At 39.0% G+C, this 26242-nt stretch overlaps 3 protein-coding genes across 5 annotated transcripts; 2 read left to right on the top strand and 1 right to left on the bottom strand.

Moving 5' to 3' along the window:
• Window positions 1–170: 170 nt before the first annotated feature.
• On the bottom strand, window positions 171–10392 carry LOC144644552 (uncharacterized). 2 transcript variants are annotated; one of them, XR_013569135.1, is made up of 8 exons: window positions 9862–10392; window positions 7440–7806; window positions 6260–6616; window positions 5204–5426; window positions 3601–3704; window positions 2689–2860; window positions 1443–1830; window positions 171–1258 (listed from the first exon to the last, which is right to left on the bottom strand). XR_013569135.1 is itself a non-coding variant. In XM_078504068.1 (7 exons), the coding sequence occupies exons 1-7, from the start codon at window positions 10314–10316 to the stop codon at window positions 1553–1555; spliced, it is 1956 nt and encodes a 651-aa protein (XP_078360194.1). In that variant the 5' UTR covers window positions 10317–10392; the 3' UTR covers window positions 171–1552. The 2 variants fall into 2 exon arrangements, 1 of the variants encoding a protein (XP_078360194.1); XM_078504068.1 differs by having other exon boundaries at window positions 171–1830.
• A 241-nt stretch (window positions 10393–10633) lies between these two features.
• LOC144644562 (uncharacterized) lies at window positions 10634–16145 on the top strand. Its single transcript, XM_078504080.1, has 5 exons — window positions 10634–10765; window positions 11988–12042; window positions 13045–13310; window positions 13944–14075; window positions 14933–16145. The coding sequence occupies exons 2-5, from the start codon at window positions 12030–12032 to the stop codon at window positions 15089–15091; spliced, it is 570 nt and encodes a 189-aa protein (XP_078360206.1). The 5' UTR covers window positions 10634–10765; window positions 11988–12029; the 3' UTR covers window positions 15092–16145.
• A 309-nt stretch (window positions 16146–16454) lies between these two features.
• LOC144644541 (uncharacterized) lies at window positions 16455–25652 on the top strand. 2 transcript variants are annotated; one of them, XM_078504052.1, is made up of 4 exons: window positions 16455–16741; window positions 17699–17761; window positions 19764–24568; window positions 25379–25652. In XM_078504052.1, exon 3 carries the CDS (start codon window positions 19796–19798, stop codon window positions 23936–23938), a length of 4143 nt encoding a protein of 1380 aa, XP_078360178.1. In that variant the 5' UTR covers window positions 16455–16741; window positions 17699–17761; window positions 19764–19795; the 3' UTR covers window positions 23939–24568; window positions 25379–25652. The 2 variants fall into 2 exon arrangements, with proteins under 2 accessions (XP_078360178.1, XP_078360177.1); XM_078504051.1 differs by lacking the exon at window positions 17699–17761 and having other exon boundaries at window positions 16456–16741.
• The last annotated feature ends 590 nt before the right edge of the window (window positions 25653–26242 follow it).

Here is a 26242-nt window from a genome sequence, read left to right as displayed (position 1 = left end):
TCAAGGTCCAAAAATTTAATAAGCGCCCAGGGCGTTTAATCGAATAAATACGGTATTTGTATTCATCAAACAATGTGCCAGACTTAGCAACGATGAATACGACTACCATGATTCCCTGCATACACACGCCTTAGAGGGAATCGGGCACTCTAAAAAGACCACAAAAAACATTTTGACTCTGAAGTCATCTTTTATTGTAAGCACACAACTATAAAGATTACATTAGCAAATACCTGATGTGTTAAATATAAATTTTTTGTAGGATTATGTGATAAAACACACTGGCCACCTTACATATCCTGCTACTAATATCTGAAGTTGAACTTAAGTCACAATGTCAACACTCCAGTGACACTTTGACTGACTCAAACTCTAGCCCAGAAAATTTCCCTTTACCCAAATTAAGTTTGAGTTCTCTCTAACTATCTCATAGGCAAGCTTAAATAACTTTATGCTACGATATGAAACACATTACCTTATAAATTAATTTAAAATCCTGAACATATAAGTATCAGTACCCTTTCTTATTACATTACAATAAGCGTCATTTTAATGATACTAATGCAGTATTTCACTACTGACAGACCACATTAATAAATATGTCAGGAGAATTGTTTTAAAAAATAGTCACCAACAAGAAATTCATATTTACATGTAAAGATATATTCTCCAAACCATTATAGTCATTATGATAACAAATGTTTATAAAGATACATTAGGAGAATTTTTTATGTGATCCCTGGCAACACATGCATGTAAATTTCAACAGACCTTCCAAATGAATGTCATTCTTCACTCCCCCAACTTGCTTTTAGGCAGTCATAGGAGCGGAGAAAGAACAACAATGGAAATAATTGAGCTGTACAGTTGGGTTTTTTTCCAGAGATACTGGAAATACTATAATGTTGTCATAATTATACTACTACCGGCAACTATTAGCCCCCAGCCCTATGCCCACTTAGGGCTTTGGCCATAAATGAAGTAAGTCAACTATTAGCCTTTGAAAGTGCTAAACCTGTTTTCTACTTGAAATACAACATGTCAAGTAACTGTGAAGCTCCCTTATGTAAATTCAAATAATGCAAATATATGTATAAATACTGTCAGAAAAGACACTGGGATTATTCAGTAAATACGAAAGATTCCATTCTAACCTAACTGACCGCCCATCTTTAGTTTTGTTTTAGCTTCAAATTCCATATGGGTTACAAAAAATTCAGTTCGTATTTGGGCAGCGGTGCTTGAAATTGTGATTACAGTTGAATCCTGGTAACTCAAACCCTCAAAAACTCAAGCCTCCTGCTAACTTGAACCTTTTTCGAATCCCCTTCAGGTCATTTCCTTACTAATATTACCCTCGATAACTCAAACCCCCGATATCTTGAACTTTTTTTCCGATTTCCCTTGAAGGTTCAAGTTATCAGGACTCAACTGTACATAAGTGTTACTTGGTTTACATTATCAACCAATTATTTGCTAATTAATTGCTTAACATCACTAGATAGGCTGTCTATCTGTGACCTAAACCACTGACTGTGTTTACACTGAACAGTTACTCCTGTCTCTGGTACGAGAACAAGCTGGTTCCACGGCGCTTCATGATAAAGTGTGCAATAAGCAAGCCTCCGCCAATTCCTACTGCAAGCATGAGGAAAGAAATTCCTGCCGCTGCGCCACTGGACACACCCTTTGTTTTTATTTTACTTTTTCCTCCTGGGTTTGGCTGGCTTGATGGTTTGGCACTGGAACCTGCTGGATGGCTGGGAGGATAAGTTGGCTTATTGCCATTATAGCCAACAAAGAATGAATACTTGCCGGCATATATTTTTTCTGTCAAGACAAAAATTAATGATTAACAAGGTAAACAGCAAAAAAGGTACAAAATGTTGGTTAACAACAATTTCCAGTTTGAAGGGGGGCCACAATAGAAGTAAAGTAAATATTTTGTTAAACCAAGTGAATTATTACAACCCATTAATGTATATGTATGCAAATCCATTTCCCATAACATGTAGCCCACAATCCTCATCACCACACAGCCGTTGCAATATGGCTAATGGAGAGAATTAGAGGTAGTGTCACGCAAGGTCCCCAAACTAACCTGGCACTACTAGAGTTTCAATATAATTAGTACCGGTAAGACTTACTTAAGTCTTGACCACTTCACTTTGGTTGAGATCAAATTTGCACTTAAATTAATGGAATTTTTCCAATGTTTGGCCACCCATCGCAAGTCAATGAAATTTATGCAGTTTACTTTAAATACTGAATTGCACCTCGTAGCATTTTAAATGACTTATTGCAAATTATTTTGTTTGACTTATGACTAAAGAACTTGCATGTCCATTTGGCCACCCACCACAAGTCTGTACACAAGTTGAACTTGCAACTACTTGTGTCCACTGTCTTGCATTACTGTTTGGCAAGGGCTAATTTACTTACCGCCACCATGTCTGTGTGGCAGTCTCTCCAACCCTGCTAATCTCTAGCCAGTTTTTCAATGGTGCTTCAGCTGTTACTGAGCTCCCTTAGCTCCCCTTCAACTGTTCTGTGCCATGGATTTTTGGGGCCCTCTTTTGTGTTTGGTAAGCCGACTACTGTTATATAATATTATTAATTCAAATTTCCACCGCTATCACCAGTATCTTCTTGACTTTGTAGCCCAAAAAACCAACAAATCTGACTTACTTTTCTGGAATTCCACCATGAATTTCCCAGTCTGCACAGAAGTCCTCAAGGCATCCACTGCTTCCATGAGGTCTTTCTCAGGATACACTGTAACCTCCACGTCACCACCCATGGGCTTTGTTTTGTTCAGCAAGATGAAGCTCACTACCATTGCTCCCCTGTTATTCTGCATCTACAAGTATATCAACAATGCCATTTGAGTTATTAATAGCAGTTTCTCCAATTATCTGATTACACTGTGAACATTCAATTACGCTATTTTAAGCAACAATGCCATATATTATGGTGTTCAACTGCAGCCTCTGTGGATGATATCCTATTACAACCATGACCATTCAACTGATGAAGCTGCCTATTGATTAGTATTTGTTTGTGGCTGTATACAGCTATTTCAATAAACGTTGTCGGGTCAAAGCTTAAAGCTAAAAGGCAATACCGTATGGCATTCTGGGTTTTCACTACAAATTTGCATATAAGCTTCATTAAATGCACAAATTTGTATTTCGCACGTGGAGAATTCACGAGTTTGTTTTTCTTTTCAGGAGGCCTTTCTGTAGCTTTACTTTCACTATCGCTTTGCTCTGACATTTGAAAATTCTTTTTTAATTCAGTGTGGCTAAAAGCACCTTGTTTCACATGTCTGAAGAGAAAGAAAACGTGCAAATTCGCGTTTGTCATGTCACTATATATTTTAGTATTCAGCACGCGCAGTTGCTCTCTTCTTCTACCCATACTGCCTTTCAGTCTTGTCTTTTAGCTTTGATCCGGACAACGTTAACTGAAATAGCTGTATGCAATTAAAAGGTGTTTGAATAAACTTATTGGAACACTATTATAATACTAGAACTTGCTACCACCTTTGGCATTTCAAACGGGATATTAATTACTAAGTAGACAACCCAGTGAACTTACCCGAAGTCCATTCACTCTGATTATTGACGCATTAGCAGCTCTGCTGATGGCTTTAGTGACACTCAATAAGAACTCCCTTGAACCTTCATAATCGTCATATTTACCTATATGTGCAACAGTAATTTCTGTTATTATATGGCTCCAATAGTACACACGCTCTGATTGGCTGCTGAGCGGGCATTATTTTCTTGTAATGACCGGGCATTATGAAAAGTTTTCTTGGCTTGGCGGTTTTTTGAGTTGCGAGTAAAAGCTACTAGCGCAATTGCGAGAACGACAATAAATACCGACAAAATGTAACTATCTTTTCAACAACTGAAAGAAAAATATTAGCATACCGATACTTCTTTAGTATGAGCGACGAAGAGAGCCACAGAGAGCGAGAGCGAGTTTCACCTCGGTGTTTTTTAGATATTTCAGTTTAGAATAGCGCTAAAAGGCCATATAATAAATAACTTATTAACCTCGTCCATTCGGTCATTACTGGGCAATCTCAGACCGAGGCCTTGATGTATTGACCGAGCGATAGCGAGGTCAATACATCAAGGCCTCGGTCTGAGATTCCCCTGTAATGACCTCACTCTCGGTTAATAAGTAGTATATAATTATAATTATGAACTTCTCTCTTTAATAAGTACTAAGAAAGACTTTATTTTCTGAGGGAGACATTTAAAAAAGCCATCATTCTCACAATTTATCTCAACATGCATCTATGAAATCTTGTAAATGAATACCTGACAAAATTAAACTGCCAGGAAGGGGATGGTTAGCTAGCCTGCAATGAAGTGGTTTTATGGCAGCACAAAATTTCTTATTGCTTCATGCTACAAACTCAGAATTCAAACTAACTATAATTAGCCATAAGTGGGCCCCTTGAAACCTTAGAATTACATTACATCAGACTTAACTTTACCCTCTAATAAGGAAGAATTTCTTAGTGTTGCTGTATTTGCTGAATTTTTTTGCTGTAATGCAATTTCAGCATCCCCAAGGCCCCCATTGATATTATTAAAGAACCCATTACAACCTGGAGATGTGAAATATTCCAGTAATAAAAATGCAGTAATGTAGCACCTTCCTGGAAGTTGTCCTCTCATATACCTGCCAACTCTCACGCCTTGGGCGTGAGTCTCACGCCTGCGAGTTAAAAACTTTGATCTCACCCCAACTCACGCTTACGAACCAATTTCTCACGCCTAGTCGAAAAATGTGAGTAATTACAACCACAAACGACACACTTTCCAATAAAAATGTAAACGCAAACCAATGTGAGAAACGAAAACCCCATGTAAAATGAGTAAATGACAATACTTTCCCCGAAATCGCAGAGCTTTGACAAAAAAATAGCATTGGGAACAAGGTCGTGTTTAGCAAAACACGTCCACGCACTGGGATCGGGATATGTTAGGAACGTCTTCAGAAAACTTTGGATATTGTAGTATCGTCTTCGGAAATCCTGGCACTCTCGGGATAAAAACCTCACGCCTTTGACCCAGAAAAAGTTGGCAGGTATACTCTCATGTCCCCCTGCCCCTGCCCCAGTCAATAATTATTATACTGTATACTAAGTAAACAACACTGTATAAATCAGTTTCATTCTCACCAATAAGAGTAAACCAAATAAAGCGCTGCTCTTCCCACTTGAAGCAAGGTTTAACATCAAAAGCCGTTGTTTCAGCAGCCTCAGCATCAAAGTTGAAAAGGTTCATCACGGTGTGCCCTCTCGGTGAGTAGAAGTCAAGCCTGACAGGAACCTGGTGTTCATTATTTTGGGTTCCTGCCCTGACACGCCAGTTGGGTTTTGAAAAGTACCACTCCATGACAAACTATGTAAAGTAAAAATGAAACAATCAGAGACAGAAATCAGGGCATTCAAGGTTTGGAGCAGGTGGGCATCAGAGTTTTGCACCCTCAGGGGGGTACTCCGGCTTGAAAATGACGGGGATGATCGAATGGAGGCAAAACTCAGGACCCAAAAAATCCCTGGACCAAAAATAACCCCCCAAAAAATCCCTTGTCAAATTACCCCTAAATTGCCAGGAGGGGCAATAATATAACACCAAAAAAGTCTTAAAAAATTAAACGCCATGTTTGTTTATTCATCATACCATAAATACCCCCCAAAATCCCCTATTTAAATCAAGTCACCCAAAAAAATACTTGCCAAATTTTCCAACCCAAAAAAATCCCGGAATCGATAATTTTAAACCCAAAAGAGCCAAGTCTAAATTAGCTAATCTCTCAGCGCTATATTTCTTTGAGTCCGCACAAGTATGGAAGGGAGTCGATTGTATGATGACCTGTACGATACGATATGGATCGCACGCCCTTTGGTTTAAATTACATAAGCTATGGAAACTAGATCCTGATGAAGGTTTCTAGGAAAAAAAACTTCCGAAGTAATAGAGTTGTAGCAAATTTATTTTCCATGAAATTAACTAGTCTAGAGGCTAGTATATATATAGGAGCATACTTTTACTAGCCCAGAACAAAGTTTAGCACAAAATGGATATGCAATTGTCTCCAAACCAATGGATGGATGGACATGATGGTTAAATTCAAATTCTATTTTCTCCTATCTTCTTCTTGATTTTACGTTTCAGTCACAAGGAAATAATACTCATTCATGAGCATTACTTTTAGATGTTATGTACTTCACCTCATAAGATTTGTTTGTTCTCCTGCTCACACCCTTGGCGTTGCTAACCCAGATGTCAGCATCGATGCCACGCACAGAAGCAGAGCCCTTGTATACCAGTGGAGACGAACCATTTCCAGGTGTGTTGAACAGCTCTTGGGTTGTCTTCAAACGAATGTGATGGTTTCCACTATCAGCTGCAAAGATGTACTTGGTATTTAAAATGGTTGTGTTGCACACTGTTCCAGACTTGCCAGTTGATATATTATAGAAAATACCGGTGTTGAAGTCATAAATTTCAAGCCTTGGACCAAGATTGACATTATACCAGTTTGGGTGCTTCAGCAAAACAAGCTTCTTTTCAAAATCATAAACTTCCTGGTTTAGACAAAAACAAAATTTAACAAACAATGTTTTAGTCCATGAATCAGAACTGATGTCGCGACACTTTAATTTTGCGATTTTCGTGATTTTAAAAATATCACGAAATTATTAAAGTGTTGCGAAAAATAAGTGTCGCAAACATAAGATGACGCGAAAATTAAGTGACCATCATTATGTCCATTATTTCTTATAAAACGTTCAGTAAAGGAAGTTCATAATCACTGCTGCCTTCAAACTTTCCATTAACTGGTTCTTTAAACTTAAACACCAAGCACTATGTTCCACGCTCTTTATGGATGTATCAATTCTCACAGTTGACTCTACTTATATCTCTAAACCTCCTTGTACAAATGGTGGCAGCCGGGAATGTGCGTCTTACAGTTATGAAGACTTCAGCGCCCCTTGAAATGAGAAATCTTGTAAAGCGTTTGATCTCACAATGTCAAGAAAATGATCAAACTTGTAACGTCATTGGTAAAATGGCGAAATTAAAGTGATGTTGGATACAACATTTTTGTAAAATCACAAAATTTAAGTGTCGCAAAATAACCGATCTCCCATATCGCGAAATTAATGGTCACAAAATTTTCAAGTAATAAGGTAGTTTAAATTGTACACTGGTACAGAACTTAAATTGTAAAAAGCATCGAGACTCCCTCAGGTTGTAAAATGCGTTTTTTAAGCACCTTTATTATTATTATTATTATTATTATTATTATGTTCCTTACGTAATGTTATTATTATTATTATTATTATTATTATTATTATTATTATTATTATTATTATTATTATTATAATTATTATTATTATTATTTACCTTCCAGTTTGTCACCGTAAAATGGCTATTGTTTCTGCTCCACACTGATTCAAATTCCATGCTGAAAACTGAAGGAACTTTAGGGACAGTCTTGTTTTCGCCTTTAAGCCCTGAGCAGTAATATCCATCTGGAAGCTGGAAATTGGATGGGTCTGGAGAGCCAGGGAGGAAATCGAAAAAGTCATACACATGATAGAAATCATGGGTAGTACCACCAGGGGTTCTTGAAGCTCGAGTACCATTGATAACAGCACGGACAACCACAGAATTCTGCCAAGTTGTTTTCCAGCCTGGTACTGAGAAGTAGTAATCCAAATAGTAAGAGCTTTTGGTCGGCACATTTATGCAAGCTCTCCAATGATTGCATCTGTGAAAGAAAATAATGACACATCAGCATGTCATATTTTACATAAAATGCAAACAAACACAATGGCCACACTAATAATTAATAACAGAACAAACTTAACTGTGAAGTAGCATGTGCTCATTCATGAGTGAAAATAAATACCGGTACTACATAACTGTACATGCAGTGGATCAGCCTCAAATCCTGAGGTTGCCCTTCACTGAACACCACTCCCAAGGGGGGAAAAATCCTGTTGATTTTTTGGGAGTTAATAATTTTTGGGCTAGGGATTTAAATTGGGGTTTTGTTGAAAGCCCTAGGGATTTTTTGGGTCTTAAATTTTATCCCTCATTCGATCATCCCCGTCACTTGAAATCCCAAAATCCCAAGTACCCCACCTGGGACACCACCTGGCAAAAGGAACCAGGTGGGCAAAAAAACACCCGGCCCCAAACTGTCATGGCTGAGCTCAATGGCATAAAACTCACATGGGGCAAAGCACAACATGCTGTGCACTGAACAGGGCTTAATGAAAAGAGTTTGTTGACACCTTATTCCCACGGGGGATGAAAAGGATTTAGAATTAACAACTGTACATGCAAAAAACATTGTCATTCATGGAATAAATTTGGTAAATTATTTGTTTACCATATCATGGTAAATAGTTATCTAACTACACCAGATGTTAAAAGGATAGACAGTGCTGTCCACTGGATAAATTAAGTACTATCCAGTGGATAGCCTAGTTTGTTTTGGTAACACTTATCCCGCCTGGATAGTGGTTTATTGGGTAGATATTCTTATATCCACCATTTGAATGTTTATTTAAAATATATATTTCCTTTGTTTGAGTGGCCAGCATGCCTATGAACTAAGAGCATGATTGAAAAAAACTGCCAGTAATCATATGTCAATGTACAACATATTTTTTTTGTGGTGTCTTGTTACAGAAAATGTTCACATCCTCCCACAGAACATTTTGTACTTTGGCTTTTGAAACCCCCTCCCCCTCAGAATTTCCAATGTGTGGTTCCAGAAAATGTCTACACCCACTCCATGGAAGGTCATCGAAAATTCTGAGGTGGTGAGAGGTTTTACAATTTTTTTTAAAAACTATATGATGCTAAACTAGAATTTCCAGAGGTGAGGAGGGGGGTTAAAACCAAAACAAACTTCTGTGGGGGTGGGGGGGGGAGGGGGGAGTGGATATTTTCTGGAACAACAAATTTCCTTTACCTGCATGCTATTACACGAGGCTGCTTTTACATGATAGAGTGTTTACACAAGTTTCAAACATAGGGAAATACAGCATCCAAAGATGGCTTACAGTGTTTGTACAAAACAGAAATGCAATATCACCTATTTAATAATTAATTATTGATAATGGCTCATGATGTTCATGTCCCGAGGAAACAGAAAGTCTAATATGTTTGACCCTCTTTCAAATAGAGATATGGTTGAGTGATTTTACATGACAGCTATGACACAGCAAGTTTACCCCAGACATGCATAATGCTGTGTCACTGCCCTGATGAATATAAAACTACTGATTGAACCATATCCTATATGAAGGGTCATCAAAATATTGGGCTTACAAGAATATGGGCTTGTTTGTACTTTACACAGATCAAATATAATAACATTTCATTCTGATAAGGGAAACTTTCAATAAAATATTTGCGAAATGTTCGAATAACGTTACAATTGATCACAAAGTTTAAACAATATAAGAATAATAATTAATTCAGTTTCATTGTTTGATATTTGTGTGGTCATATGCATGTCGCGTGATCTTAAAGCCACTACGCAAACATTTAAATGCGGCTTAGCAGCTTACTTTGCTTTAAAGGAGCTTTATCTAACGTTGATATTTGTTTATAAGTGTATGCTTACGCAAACTTTGTGGGTTATTAATTAAAATGCTGCAGAAAAAAACGAAGGGTGCGGGTTCGGGGATTGTGCGTAGAACTCAAAAGTGAAATTATAAAAGATGCAAGCTTAAGCTTTGCTAATTACCCTATAGAGTAGAGGAAGTTATGCAAGACCATACAAGTATAAAATCCGCAATGTACTTACTTTATTCCACGTACAGAAACAACACCAATGTACGTCTCGTTGTATTGCTTTGCGAAATGAAACAACTGGGACACACTTTCAATGTGAGAGTTGTTGTTTCCGAAGAAGTTGAAAGTATTGCTTCCATTAATAGTCGAAACGGAGCAGTTTTTAGTGCTCAAGTCAATAGAAATTTTCTCGTTCAAATTGTAGTCGTAGATTTGTCGGTGTGTTTTTCCATCTTTTGTCCGCTCTAGGCTTCCCTTGTTTGCTTTCAGGTCGTAGAATTCCTTGTACAACGCAGTGTAGTTTTTGTTGGCAATGTTCACCTCCACTGATGTCGAAAATGCCGAGGGAAACGTTGGCAGTTTTGGATCTAAAACGTTGCTGCTACTTTTTGGTTGGCAAATGGGTGTATATTTTCCGTTTACAGCTTGTAAAACTGCTATCAACCAGTAAAAAATTAAGATGTACATGTTGATGGCTCGTCGCACGTTGCAGAACACAAAGCGCGCGGAAAGTGAAAGCAGATGGTAAATTGAATTTTATTAAGCGAGGGTACGGTGGGGTTTCTATGAAACCATAGTAATAATGCTTTGAGAAACAATGACGAAAGTTTATATGAACCAAATATCATAACATAGAACTAAATATTTTAGAAAAAGTTTTTAATCTACTTATACACATATTTACGACAGTTTAGTGACAAAAGACTCTTCTGGATCTACCACCCCACGCTCACCCCCTCAGTATTATTGTGACTATTACACTTCATTTGTTTTACACAACGCTATTGGTCCGTTTCAGCTGTGACATCATTCCAGAACCCATACAGTGTTGCTGTGATCAGTGGAACAGAATTTTACATGTTTGTATAAATCCTTTCTGCGAATTGAGGAACGTAACTTATTTGTGTTCCACGCTGGTAAGTGAACTCTCTAGTCTCTAGTTCCTTTCTTCCTTTGGTCTGCTTCTGATTTAACATTAAAACCGGTGATAAAATCTACTCTTGAAATGAAATCACAGTTTTACAAGGTTGTCGGACTGAATCTTACTGAAAATCTCGCCGTCTCTTGTGTATCCTAACGATAGGTATATTTCTTTGTATTTGAGCACTTTTAAGAGTCCTTAGAATTGATCCACAGGTAGCCCAAGCTCGAAATATATACATGTATATGATGAAGTACAAAATAGTCCTTATTAAGTTAGAATTCGACTGTTGCGTAATAACAGTGTACAGAGATCATGCTTGGGCACCTAGACAAGTTTGGATGTTGACCAACAAGCTTACAGTCTTGAGAAGCCTTTGAGTTTCAGCTGTTTTCTTGAAAATCTCTGAATTCTGTCAAGCCCTTGAAAAGCCCTGATGAATTTTTGAATGAGTCTTGAAAAGTCTTTGAAATTTAGATAGGATTCCCACTGTTTGAGTAGAAACTGGACTCCAAGCTTACATTTCCACATGTGCAGTGCAAGCGCAAATGCAAGGAAAAAATGCGTGAACTACACAAGAAATGGAAAAAATATCATTTTCATGCGCTTGTGATGGCGATTGCATATATGCATTTCACATGTGTGAACGGGGGCAACGCAGACCCAAGCAAGTGAAGTGAGTCTTGTCCGCCATCTTGGAAACAGATTCCAACTGTGCCTGCATATCTCGCGTTCCTTGCGATTGCGTTTTTATGTGTGAATATCTCTTGTGTTTGCGTTTGCATTTGCGTCACACGTGTGAACTTGGCTTAAATATGCTATGAGAATCAATGTAAAACATAAATAGTTGAGAAAAGACTTTTTAACTGCCTGATGTTTGACATCTAAGGGCTAAATAACAATAATTATTTACTGGGGTATTTACTTCTTATTCACCAACCGTGAGAGGGTCTGGAGAATATCCCCCTTGGTCTTTCTGGTATCAGTCCTGAGCAAAGCGAGTTGTGTACAAGGAAGAAAAGAAGTTTATTATGTGGCTTTCTTTGCCATGCCGCTGGAATTTTGGCTAAAACTGCTTTAACCATGGCATGTTAAAGTAAAATAACTTTTAACAGCACACCATCATGTAAAATAACAATATTTAGAAACATTTTTTGGAACAAATTTCAATTGTCCTTTGAAGCTTATGCAACTGTTTGGTGTTATATTTCAAACAGAACTGATACAGCTCAGGTGGACCCTGTAACGTACATGTAACAATGGCAGAAAAAGGTAGAAATGTCATTACTGCGGTCTTCAAAAACATGTGAACTCTGAAATTCCAACCTCAACCAGTGGTTTATACTTTTTGCTGCTATCATTCATCTTAGCAGACCTCGATCTTGGGAGACAGAAGTTCACCACGACCAGTCAAAAGGTCACGTCTGTTGGTTGTGATCGACAGCAGCAAAAAAACGCAGTTGTCAGCTTGTTGGGTTCTGAGAGTTCGAATGTTTTTGAAAGGCACAATAACATTACTGACAATGGAACAATAAGTTGCTTACCGTAGCTCTGATTTGTCCAGAGAAGTACTAATTAAACAAAATCACAGTACAAAGCTGTGATTGAGTACAAACTGCAGAAAACCTTAGAATTAAGATTTCTGAAGATGACCCAAAAACTTTTAAAAGGTTTCAAGTAACAGCCAAATCTTTCTGATGTTACCAAAGATCACTCAGCGATGTTCGCTGTGAACTGAAGACAAGAACATACTCCAAGTTATACCCCTCCAAATCCTTTTTGAAGTTCTACATGTAAGTTTCTGTCAAGTTTCTAACAAAGAAACCAATTAGAGTGTGCACAGGATTAATCACCTGAATTTGAACCTGTAGTTATATGACCTGTCTTCCACACATTCAGGTTTAAAAGGTGTCCGGCCGGTATACAATTCAGATCATTAGTTTGACTTTTATTAGGAGAAGAAAACAAAGAAATTCTGATTACTTGTTTTAGCTTTTACATACTGTTCTTATTTATTGCAGTTGCAACTAACAATTAATTATAATGGCAGCTGCCAACAAACCATGAAAAACAGAAACAAAACAAAAAATGGATCAAAGTCTAATAACACTCACTGACGGACGTGACCTTTTGACACAGTTGAAGTGAACTTGTGTTTGCTGAGGGGTCTGCTAACAGATGAGTGATGGCAGCAAAAAGCTTAAGCTGTTGGTTGAGGATTGAGTCTCAGAGATTTGCATATCACTGAAAACCACAATAATTTTTTTTTCACAGATACTGATCCTCAAGCAGCCGCAGACAACAAACCAGATGATGGATCCCCACCAGCCTATCCAGTAGATGCCCCACCCCCTTACACTCTACAACCAGGCTATCCTGGACAGCCAGGTCACCAAGCCCAGCCTGGTTACCCAGCACCACCTGGTTACCAAGGGCCACCTGGTTACCAAGTGCCGCCAGGTTACCAAGTTCCACCTGGTTACCAAGCACCACCTGGTTACCCAGGGCAACCAGGATATGGTGGTTACATGGTCTCAACAGTAGGTTCTGTGTTCATCTACTTAGTTAATAATACATACATGTATTTGTTGATAAGCTACCTTCAAATTTTCAGGACTGAACTAGCATGCAAATTTTATGGAGGTTATTGCATTTGAAAAGATTTTCCCATCTTAGTCTCCATTACATGCTAGTGTCTGTCCTATATACTGAAAAAGAAGTATGGACAATTTATGGAACTACCTTATTATAGGAATATAACGAGGCATTTTAACAACGCGAACAAAATTGACGCGTAATAAAATTAACGCGAATTTGAGAAAAGTTCTGGTTAAATGCTTATAGTAAACGTGTTTATATTAATTAACATCAATAAAATTAACGCAAATTTTTTAAATTCGCGTTAATAACATGTATCGTTAATTTCCTATTATAAGGTATACATTGAGGTTGGGATGTCACATAAAAAGAAACTTAATCAATAACAATAATGCTCAGAATTTTCCAGATGGCCACATACCTTTCAGATTGGAAATATTGTATAGGAGCTGTTTTGAATAATTAGATGGCTGGCTAAAGCTTATTGAAATCAGTAATTATTAAAGAAGCATAAAGATGATTATAATTATAATGATCATAATAAGATATTAATTGTGATAAAATATTGTTTGCAGCAACCTGGTCCAGCCTTTATGGTGCAACCAGGTGCACAACCAGCACCCCCTGACTACCAAGGTCTGTCCTGGTTTGCCTGCCTGTGTTGCTGTTGGCCTCTTGGTATTGTGGCTATCCTGAAATCTAATGAGGTAAGCAAGCTTACAATTGGACATGATTAGGTGGTACAGATGAGTGTTGGTGCAGTTAAGTACAGTACAAAAGACTAATATCAACTGTTGGGAGATTATATATTATTATATAATGCATGCATTCTTGAATGAAGCAAGGTAATCTGGTATTTGGTCACTTTGTTCCATTGTATGGTCAGATTGTTCCACGAAATAGTCACTTTTGAGTTCCACCAAATAGTTACTTGAGTGAATAACTCCATTGATCATCCGTTCTGAGCTGAAACAAGCGCCCTACACATAAATATACCTTGTTCCTCAATCCATGAGCTGAAACAAGAGTGTTACACATGAATATTGCTTGTTCTTAAATCCACGAGATAACAAACAACACTTCGCTGACACTGGAACAAGTGACCATTTTGTGGAACGAAATGACTTGGAATAAAGTTACCTTGGAAGGAAGTGATGGCAATTGCATAATCTACTCAGGTGGATACATGTAAATAAATTATAAGTAGCTAAAAAATCCTTGCTTCTGGGATGTTTGACAAAAAACTGGTTACGGTATGCTGCATTGGAGTGGCGTACCATTCAGAGGCAGTAGCAATTTGGCCCAGGGTTCTAGGCTTCAATGTAGTTTTAAAGAGTCAATGGACATGAGCCTCACCAAATAATTCCAAGAAGTTTTCATTAATTTCACTAAGGTAGTTACGATAACCTCGTTGGGTTTGAAAACCCTGCATGCTCTCTTTGACTTGATAAACTAATTATACTTAATGCTGTGAAAATGTAACATTTTATTGAGAGTTGTCAAATACCTAAATGCCATTCAGACAGTAATCAATTTAATTTTGGCTTTTCTGATTGTTTTTCAGGTTCGAAATTCTATTGCCCGAGGTGATTTCAATTCTGCCAGAATTGCTTCAAACTCAGCACGGAATTTTGCCTATCTGGCCATTGGTCTTGGAGTTGCATTTCTTGTCATGTACATCATTGTTATGATTATGGTTTTCACTTTATTGAGTGTCCAATAATAATTATTAATTATTATTACAACTCACTCATTTAGTCACAAGAACTATCTACTGAGGGTATCACCATCAAATTGATCTCACTTCATGTTATGCACTTTATTTATAATGCGCAGTTCTGTAAATTATCCATACCTCCCCCACGGAAGGGATTTTCCTGAGAACCCCCACCCCTCTGGAAATTCCAAATTAAACTTCATACCTTTCCTTAAAGGTTTTGGCCTTTGAGACCCCTCCTGCCCCCAGGAATTTCCTATCCCTTCTGTGGGGGGGGAGTATGAACATTTTCTGGAACCACACAATGGTATGTTATTGACCAGTTTTATCTTTGCAAAGAATTTAAGTTATTGTTCTGTCGTTGTTATTGTTGATTTAGTTAAACACCAACTAAATCTGCAATTGATGTAGCATTCACAAAATTGTAATTACTATTTGTTAACCCAATCAACTACCTGTAAGACAGTTAGTTAATATTTTCAAGAAATGCTGGTCTTTCTAGCTAGGTTTAAAATTGAATTTATGTATAGCAACTAGGTACTATGTACACTTTGACTAATTTTTAATTTAAAATAGGTGGTGGTCTTAATCTTAAAAAAGAAATCTTGATTATGTGATAATGATTGTAAACACAGGCTTTTTGCAACTTACAGCACAATTGGATACTAACAACAAAATTTATTCAACTGATTGATGTGAAAATCTGTTTTCTTTCAGAAGTTAATCTTTACAAACCTTTTTATTGAAAGGAGCTAGGCATACAACTTTTGATCATTTAACGCTCAGGATAACAAATCTTTCAGGTAGTTTTAATTCTCTTGAAATAAAATATTAATTTCATAGTTTTGTTTGTAGTTAGACAATATACAATTATTTTGGTCGACCAGTTCAGGACTGAAGTTCCTTATAGGTAGTACAACTATATAATTATAATGTAAATAGAAGTTCATCACCTTCATTGCTCACCTTCACTGGATTTATAGTTCAGTTGTATATTAATTGATTTTAGAAATCAGTTGTGGTAAAGGACATGTACAGTGTATAAATTAAACAAAGGTTAGTTTAAAAACTTCTAGTGGTAAATTGTGATTACTTGTAAATTATAATACTACTGAATAATTTCCATTGAAAGCAATTTAACTGTTTCATTCTTATTCAAATATTGCTCAAGCTCCGCCTCAAGACTTTCCGAGAATAATGTCAATTTTCAGAATCGTCACGCAATCTCTCCTTATGAGGAAGATTGCGTGACGAGCCAGACGTTTGCGTTCCACGCAAGATTTGATTAGTCACGCGAGAACGCGCAAACATTTTACCCGCGCGGGCGATCATAATCTTGTTAGAGACGTGAAATGAATATTGCAAATATTGATATGGCATTTGAAAAATATGTCGAGAATTGACTTCTGGCGGAAACTATATCTGTCTACCCTGTTGAGCAAAAAAATCGCGCCGGCAAAATGAGGATGCCATTTTAAAAGACAACTGAGTTCTACGGGATACTGAAATTCGAACAACTCAATCGACCATATCATTATCTTTTTTGGGCATCAAAAAAACATCATCATATTTCAGTTTTGAGGCGAGCCTCTCACTGCGAATACCAGTTTGTTTATTTCAACCCGGATCGCAGACTCTTAGCTGAGACATTCAAAGGTGAGTGCCACGAAAATTCGATCGAGTCAATAACATTAGATGTATTTATGAAAGAACAGATATACATCGGGCTTTTTTTATAAATCTTCTTTGTGTGCCCTCCATGTTTATGTCTCTGAGTAAGTGAATGTTTCCGAGAACATGTTGTCTGGTATTAAAGCTCCGATTACCAACTACCGCGGGTGCGTTTGACGGTCAAATAAAAACACTCCCTTAGCTTTGTTCGAGTTACAGTGCTTGTTACATGTAGAAGCTAGGAGCAGGAAGTTACCGGTATGTTGTTATCTTTTGACAAGAACAGATGTACGCCATGAATGCAAGGCATACCGTATTTCTTTACACAAAGATGTTTTCTTTTTTCGGGAGGATTCAATGTATTGTTCTCGAACGATCGCTGGTCTGAAGGAACCCCTTCAAATTTTCTTCTGATCTGTTGTGTAGTCTCGGCTCTTTATGACAATTTATTCGACAAATTTTATTGCTAGAGGTTCATTAAAAGGCTGAAATTTTATTAAAAACATCTGAAAATACCATTATGAAAATGCATCACGTATGACATGTGTTCCATAGGGTTCTAGACGAGATCGAATCGTTGCAAAGGTAAATAATACACGATAGAAAGTAAGGCTTCTAAATATCTGTAAGATCACTAAGATGCATATTGAAAAATTATTTTATTTTAAAAACAAATCATTCGTAAAATTCACTGACCTTTTCGCTGTGAAATTATGCTACTTGTTTCCGGGGGGCAAATAAACGTCCGCCGCATTTCTAAGCTTCTCGAGATTCTTAACATTCAAAGTGGTTTAATATACTTAGCTCATTTTAAAATTCATGCAGTAATGTCATTTCTTTTTCCAGAACAACATTTCTTTACATTATAATTTTCGGTCATTCGGATCGACGGACCAGTTCTGTTTGTTTATGTTGATTTCTGAAATTAAATTAACCTTTCAGCGATTTCGTGATGTTGATTTCATGAGCCAGTGAATGTCTGGATACCGGATCTGTCAATCGAAGGCAAGTCAAAACATTATGCAACCAGTACAATTTTCACCCTGTTAATTAAGCTTGTTTCTTTAATTATCTCTAAGCCAACGGATCAGCCGGGCTTTCGAGTAAACACTTAATATCGCAATCAGATTTTACGCTACCTCGCTCTCCTGTTATATTGATCGGGTCATTGTGATTTCCGTCACGGTATTATAAACAATTGTAAGAAAATGGATTAACTATTTCAGATTGTGCTAAAACACGTGGGTACAAACATAAAATGGAAAAGGCGTGGCCAATGTGAGGGTCCTGAAGCCTAAAGGGGGTATAAATCCCATTTTCACAGCCCAAATTTTACCCAAATCCTATTTCCCAGCCTATTGTTTTCCCAAATTTCCGAAATCCCAGTCCCAGTTCCATTGTTTTTTGTTTTTGATGCTCAGTCCCAGTGATCCAAATTCCATTTTCCCAGTAGAAATTTGCCCAAATCCCAGTTCTACCCCTTTTACCCCTTCAGGCCCCTCTAATGTCTATACACCGTAGAGCGGACATTTCTATCTCCCGTGGCGTACAGAACAAAAGGAAACCATAAACATTTTATATTTACCCCCAAAATATATATTTATTTACTTTTATATTATAAAATCCATTTCAATGCTGGTTGACCTTGGGATCGCGTCATTTCTAATCACTTTATATTAGAACTTTGGAAAAGATGTAGCCGTGAATTCAAGCCCAAAGTATACGGGAAAGCCATACCAGACGCAAGTTGTCGAGACTACTTCTTAAGGATTTATGATAAATAAGCTCAGATGTAATTCCAGCTGGCGAGTAACCTGAGATCATGCCCTCCCTCCCTACTTACCACTCCCCTCTCTCATTTTTGCAAGGGAAAAAAACGCCTGATCGCAGGTTAGCTAGCGAGATGCAAATCCACCTTCCGAAAATTGACGATGGATATTTCAAACAGCGGGCCACCAGTCGCAAAAATTTAGGCCTGCGGAGATCACGCTTTAGTATTCAAAGAAATTTTGATCCATCAGTCGAGGTTTTTCATCAGTGGTACAATTTGCATCAATTAAAAAACGTTTCGTCAGTCGAGAAATTTCATTGGTCGACGGTTGGCACAGAATTAAGCTTGAGAAACCTGAGACACTGCTGCTCTGTGCACTTAAGTTATTCATGTTTGTTTATCCAGGCAATTTAGTACCGGATGCATGTAGATTAAACAGACATAATACATTAGTTATTGGACCCGTCACTTGCTTTTCTTTTTGCGCAACGCAGGATTGTTATGGCTAAAATTTCCCAAATCTTCATCATATACTCCTAAGTACCTTGAGAAAGGGTTCCCCCCCTTCAGGTCCTGGGGGGGAGGGGTATAAATCCCATTTTCCCAATGACCCAAATTTCATTTTCCCAATGAAATATTGCCCAAATTCCAGTTCTCATTTTACCCCGATAATACCCGATAACTTCTCTGCAGATGAAAATATTTCCAAGTCCTTTAAGGAAGGGTTTATCACCACCAAAGATAGGATTGGGCTTGATATTGCTCCCAAGCCCTCTGTTTCGAAGCTGTTTATGTCGAACGTAAGTTAAGGTGTTTATTTTTGTTGTTTCAAAGTGCTTTTTCCGGGATGCTAATTTTTAAGTTAGTTGGCGCCTGATTACTTAGAAAAACCCCGGCGCGACTGGCGTTTGCTCCGATTCAGCCCGCAATTTCAATAGAAACTCGCCGTAATCCACTGTCAATTCGTGATAGAGACCTTGATTGGCTGCCCAATATCGAGCTCAGCAGACGCCAACCTCGCTCTTTTTCCCACCTTCTGTCGCTTGACTCCATCCAAGGAACAAGCGGAAGAAAGACCCTAGGAACGAAATAGAGAAGTAATAGAGAGGTCGTGTTCCGCGCCTGTCACTCCCATTTTATACCGAACATATATACCTACATTATCACGTTCCCCGATAATTGGAACAGCCGCTCTATTTTCACTCTAATTTTTGTTAAATTCGTTTACCCTGACAGAATAAAAGAACACAAGAAGCCAAAAAACGATAATGGAAGAAGAAGCAGATCACATGTCTGTGTATGCAAATGGCCAAGTTAGCACTGGCCAAACTGAGACGTTACAACAACAGACAAGCATTCTGAGAGTCACAGTTACAGATAAGCTGCAAGAAGAGTCGCCAGTTGTGGTTGTAAAGAAAACGGTATCGCTCCACAATCCGGCCATAATTGTCAACGGCGTTTCTTCAAAGAGTAAACAGTCCATGAAAGACAATTTGGCCGAAGAAATGGAAAAAATTCCGGTCCTGCTTCCCATGACCGCCCCAGACCATCCAGCCGTTCCTGCAGACGATGAGCAGGTTGAAGAATCAGAACTCATAGCAGTGGAAAAGAAACGCGTGTCCTTACATATGGAACCGATATTTGACCCTGGTGTTGCAGACGGAAATGAGAAGGAAGAAATCCCAGGTGAAGCACCCTTATCAGAAGAGGCTGAACCCACTGACGAGGGCTCTAAATTGCAGGAGCCAATAGAAGAAGCTTTCGCCGTTGCTGTAGAGTCGGAGCCTAGATTACGTGATTACCACCCTATGTTAGAAGAAACGGAAGAGGATAAAAATGTCGATAAAAACGTTGATGGCGACTCTGTGGAAGTCGAATATGAGCCAGCTGCTACGAAACCTGCAGAAGAGGAAACAGAGGCTGAAACAAGGGAGACTATAGAGGAAGAATCCCCTCTCGTTGTTGAAAAGCGGCCTGTATCACTTCACATGGAGGCAGTGGTTGGCCACCAGGAAGACGATATAGGGCCAATAGAAGAGGCCACTCACGAGTTAGTAGAAAAGAGGCCTGTGTCACTTCATATGGAGCAAGTGTTCAATGAAGAAGGAGACGCTGAAGTTCGGGAACCAATAGAAGAAGCTTCTTCTGTTGCTGTAGAACATGAGCCTAGATCTTGCGATTACCACCCCATGTTAGAAGAAGCCGTAGAGGATGAAAGCGTCGATAAAAACGTTGATGACGACTCTGTGGTAGTTGAATATGAGCCAGCTGCTACAAAACTTAAAGAAGAGGAAACAGAGACTGGAACAAGGGAGACTATAGAAGAAGAATCCCCTCTTGTTGTAGAAAAGCGGCCTGTATCACTTCACATGGAAGCAGTGGTCGACCACAAGGAAGACGATAGAGAGCCAATTGAAGAGGCCCCTCACGAGATTGTTGAAAAGAGGCCTGTGTCACTTCATATAGAGCAAGTGTTCAATGAAGAAGGAAGTAATGAAGTTCGGGAACCAATAGAAGAAGCTTCCGCTGTAGCAGTTGAATCGGAGCCTAGATCTTGCGATTACCACCCCATGTTGGAAGAAGCTGCAGAGGATGAAAATGTCGAGGACACTGATTCTGTGAAAGTTGAATATGAACCAGCTGCCTTGAATCCTAAAGAAGAGGAATCAGAGACTGGAACAAAGGAGACTATAGAAGAAGAATCCCCTCTTGTTGTAGAAAAGCGGCCTGTCTCACTTCACATGGAGGCAGTGGTTGATAAAGAGCAAATAGAAGAGCCTCCCCACGAGATTGTAGAAAAGAGGCCCGTATCACTTCATATGGAGCACGTATTCAATGAAGAAGGTGACGCTGAAGTTCGGGAATCAATAGAAGAAGCTTCAGCTGTTGCAGTAGAATCGGAGCCTAGATCTTGTGATTATCATCCCATCTTGGAAGAAGCTGTAGAGGATGAAAATGTCAAGGACACTGTTTCTGTGGAAGTTGAATATGAACCAGCTGCCTTGAAACCTAAAGAAGAGGAATCAGAGACTGGAACAAAGGAGACTATAGAAGAAGAATCCCCTCTTGTTGTAGAAAAGCGGTCTGTCTCACTTCACATGGAGGCAGTGGTTGATAGAGAGCAAATAGAAGAGCCTCCTCACGAGATTGTAGAAAAGAGGCCTGTATCACTTCATATGGAGCACGTATTCAATGAAGAAGGAGACGCTGAAGTTCCAGAACCAATAGAAGAAGCTTCAGCCGTTGCAGTTGAATCGGAGCCTAGATCTTGTGATTACCATCCCATGTTGGAAGACGCTGTAGAGGATGAAAATGTCGAGGACACTGATTCTGTGGAAGTTGAATATGAACCAGCTGCTACGAAACCTAAAGAAGAGGAAACAGATACTGGAACAAAGGAGACTATAGAAGAAGAATCTCCTCTTGTTGTAGAAAAGCGGCCTTTATCACTTCACATGGAAGCAGTTGTTGACCACAAGGAAGACGATAAAGAGCCAATTGAAGAGGCTCCTCACGAGATTGTAGAAAAGAGACCTGTATCACTTCATATGGAGCACGTGTTCCATGAAGAAGGAAGTAATGAAGTTCGGGAACCAATAAAAGAAGCTTCCACCGTAGCTGTGCAATCAGAGCCTAAGTTATCCCATTACCATCCCATGCTGGAAGAAACTGCAGAGGATAAAAACATTGACTACAACACCGTGGAAGTTGAATACGAGCCAGTCGCCTCTAAAGCCCCACAGGACACGGAGACTGAAAAGGGGGAAACCATAGAAGAAGAATCCCCTCTTGTGGTAGAAAAGCGACCTGTATCACTGCACATGGAAGCTGTGTTCGATCCCAAGGAAGACCGCGAAGAAAGAGAACCGATAAAAGAAGCTCCTCCAGTTGTTGTAGAAAAGACACCTGCCGTGTCCCTGCACGTAGACGATGTTCCCGACGAAGCGCCTGAGAAGGAGGTTCATGATGAGCAGGTAACAGATTTGAAGGAACTTGTCACGGAAACCGAACTTGTGGTGGTAGAGAAGAAACCAGCTTCACTTCAGACGAAGGTGCTGTTTGATGAAGGAGGTCCTGAAGACGAACCCGTAGAAGAAACGAAGAAAGACAGCGATGCTACGGTAGAGTCCTTGCTCGTCAATATTAAATCCATAATTGATACGCCAGCGACACAAAATACCGAAGAAAACGAAGGCAAAGACAAAGAGCCGATTGAAGAAGGCGTGCCTGTGGTAGTTGAGAAGAGACCAGTTTCACTAAACATAGAACCGGTGTTTGATACGGAAGAGACGGCATCGACGGTAGAAAAGGCAGCTCCAGTTGAAGATGCTAATTCTGTCCCACAAGACAAAGGAGAGATAGTCCATGAAGTCGTCACGGATGTAGTTGAAAAGAAACCTGTGTCTTTCGCTTTACACAGCGAGCAGCCGAAGGAGAGCGATGAAAACGAATCCGCCGACAAGGAAGAATCATTGCTAGTAGATATACTAGAAATACCTGAAGTAGAGAAAAAGATGGCAGTCGAAGACTCTGTACAAGAAACTGTTGCCCCTGCTGTAGAGAGAAACACTCCTGAATTTCATCATGAGCTACTACAGACAGTCGAAACAGAGGATCAAAAGCCAGAGGTCACAGCTAAAGAAATGGACGAAGAAAAAAATCAGGTCCGTGAAACAGAAATTCTTGATGATAAAGTTCGAGGACCTGTACAAAAAGAACAGGAGACGCAACAGGAAATTCAACGCACTGAGGTCTTCACAACCACAATCACCATTAATCAAAAAACAGGCGAGGATCAAGCTACGCAAGAATTGGACACCAATGTGGTAAAGACAATTTACGAAAAGAAAACAGTGGAAGTAACTACCGAATCAACGAGTTCTGTTCCAGAAACGACAACGACAAAAGAAACGTTCACGTCAACATCCTTCACCAAACTTCAACACGGCAGGGATGACGATGAACAACTCTTACGTCATGTACTTAGGAAGAGGCTTTCAGCACCCGAAGTACTACCAGAGAAAGAGAACGATGGTTCGGCGCCTTTAGCTGCATCGGAGGATCGTGGAATTCTCGAGTCTCAAGAGCAGTTTTCCTTTGCAGAGAACTCCCGAAAGAAGGACTCAACACCTACAAAGACACCACAAATGCCGAGCGATGTTCCGTCTGGGACAGAACCTTATGAAGACGTTCCAGATGAGGAGAAGCTTATTTCTGACGCTTCGGGCGAGGCTGTAGTTGGAGTTGCTGATTCGGATGAAAAGCCGAACGAAGGTGCCGACGAAACATTACCCGTGCTGGTGTTGTTGACGCCCGAAGAAGAAGACAAAAGTGAGCTTGAAAAGGAACGAAAGAAGGGAAAGAAAGGTGGACTGTCCTCTCCCCAGTGCAAGTGCTGTTCATTGATGTAGTGTGGAAGACATTTCGAATGTTTGAGAAATTGAACGATTATTCTACTTACAGCTGAAACACACAACGATTCACAGGGCTTCGTTCTAACTTAATATTCGTTTGCCATTACCAGAGTGTTCTTCTGCGCTTCATTTAGATATCTCCAGACGTTTCTTATTCATTACAGAAAATCGAAGAAAAAAGGAGTGCTGTACTGAAGTGTGCAACGTGGAGAGTAACTCTAAAAGCTATAATTATAGTTTTTGTCACATTTTTGGGACTTTGCCGTTGGAACTTATCATATAGTGATAATCGTTTTGACTATCAAAGAACCTAATCGCTGCCTACGACCGCGGATATTAGCTAGAGTTTAATGTTTTACATCAGAAGAGATGATATTACTCTTACGACTTATTCCGGATGTTCTGTTCCGCCTAGAGCCTTTGCAACCTGAAAGGCGCTTTGGACCAGAAGCTTTACTCTGTACAAAACAGTATATATTATGTTACATAAAAAGGCGAATAATGTATTACAAGATGCCCTATAGAGAATATAGTGACCGCGGGAATATACTAGTAACAATTATTAAAAGGAGTAATATTGTGGGTTCTATATAACAAACTGAACGTTTTCATCAAAGTACCATAGGCGTACGAGGCGGGGGGGGCGAGGGGGGCTGCAGCCCCCCCAGTGCCAAAATTTTTCGGGCAAAATGCTTGGAATTCGGGCAATAAGCCTAGAGAAAAAATAGAAAATAAGCCGAAAAGTTTAGTCAACATTACGTTCAAAACGAATTACATCAGCAGGAAAAGCACTGGAAATATATACCGACCTTTGTGGTTCAAAAGTCCAAATTTCGTTTCTTCTCGCAAATGGCTATAATCATGTTCGATTTTTCTCGCAAATTCTGCGTGAGCCCTCAGTTTGATTCAAATGCAATCAGCTTTTCCATAGCTTGAGTGTTTGCGCACGGTGGATTTAGTGCAAGACCTTGAAACAAAGCTGTTTTAAATGTAATGAAGCTAATGCTTTCGACTCAGATGTTTAGTTCTCAGGGCTAGCTTAAAACTTTCAACGAAATGTTTTAAATCCCATTCATCCCTGAATGTTTTACACGCTTTTCTATTACTTTCAAATGGGGGGGGGGGGGGGGGGGGGTGGGGGGAACAATGTAAATTGGCTCCCCAAAATTAATTTAATTTTTGCTGAACTAAAATGAATAAACAAAATACTTCCGAAAAAGGATTCAATGTATTGACACCTTCGGACGACGCCACGAAATTAATTGAAGAACTCAAAGCAAGAAGGCGAAGTTTGTATATAACTATTTTAATGCATGTTTTATTTTTTTTTATATGCCACTTTTTTCGGCTTTCAACCCATGCCATTTTTTCGGGCAAAAAGGTCTCCGCCCCCCCAGGACCGAAGGTGCCCGTACGCCTATGCAAAGTACTGTCAAGAACCTTGCATGTTTAACCGTTTTCAAGTTTGCGACGCAAGCATAATTGTAAAGGAATAGACGTCGGCTGTCAAAGATATTATAAAGTGTTCATAGTTTGCTAGGAATTACTATTTTAATATATTTTGCCAGTTTGTAGAGGAAAATCTTAGTTATAAATTGTAATTCCAATCGCAAATAGATTGGTACAGATTTTGATTTTTAAAATGTCAACTTCTTCGCTTTCTAATTGAGCGTATTGATTTAGTTATATTAAAATAAAACGCTTTTCAGTAGTCGCATTAGTCGCTTTTCTTGCAATTCGCCACTCTAATGACCTTTCCTTTATATAAAGGATGTTAGGTTATTTTTCCTTCATTAGAAAACAACTTCTGATCAATTGAACTGGAGGGAGGGCGGAAAACCTTGTGGTGATTTTAAATGGATACAGGACATGACGTTTCCTTAGCAACCATGGTTTGGCAGAATCTCTACCCAAATTTAGACTTTTCGCCGTCCATTTTTAATTTTGATTAGTAGTGCCTTTACAGTTCTCCCATCCGTGTATTATCAATTTTGGCGATTTTGAAAAAATACATATATTTAATATGGCCGATAGGAAACTTCATTTTTGTGTGGTGGGATGTCATAACTTTAAACGTCACTGGTGTTCATAGTTAGAAGAGGGTCCCATCTACTAATGATGCAGCGTTCAAAAAACATCTTTGGATGTATTGACACCAGTGTGTCGCTGGCGGAGCGGGAGATTTTTTCTTCTGGCGTCTTGGAAAAGAATGCGGACAGCAGCGTTCGTCAAAGCGAATGCTAATGGTGGTGTTACACGGGACAACTTGCAACAACGATTTTTCGCGTAACAATGTTGCGC

The sequence above is a fragment of the Oculina patagonica genome, chromosome 2, assembly GCF_052425735.1.
Source record: "Oculina patagonica isolate OP01 chromosome 2, crgOcupat, whole genome shotgun sequence".
Taxonomy (NCBI): Eukaryota; Metazoa; Cnidaria; class Anthozoa; order Scleractinia; family Oculinidae; genus Oculina; species Oculina patagonica.
This window is presented reverse-complemented; position numbering and strand designations above follow the sequence as displayed.

Bases quoted from the DNA above. Each gene is read 5' to 3' on its own strand.
- LOC144644552 (XM_078504068.1), bottom strand. From the start codon at position 10,316: ATGTACATCTTAATTTTTTACTGGTTGATAGCAGTTTTACAAGCTGTA. The intron at 3,705-5,203 runs GTGAGAATGAAA...TTGCACATATAG, and splicing joins TATTTGGTTTACTCTTATTG to GTAAATATGACGATTATGAA. The intron at 1,831-2,688 runs GTAAGTCAGATT...TTGTCTTGACAG, and splicing joins CATGGTGGAATTCCAGAAAA to AAAAAATATATGCCGGCAAG.
- LOC144644562 (XM_078504080.1), top strand. The intron at 13,311-13,943 runs GTAGGTTCTGTG...TATTGTTTGCAG, and splicing joins GTGGTTACATGGTCTCAACA to CAACCTGGTCCAGCCTTTAT. The intron at 14,076-14,932 runs GTAAGCAAGCTT...ATTGTTTTTCAG, and splicing joins CTATCCTGAAATCTAATGAG to GTTCGAAATTCTATTGCCCG.
- LOC144644541 (XM_078504052.1), top strand. From the start codon at position 19,796: ATGGAAGAAGAAGCAGATCACATGTCTGTGTATGCAAATGGCCAAGTT.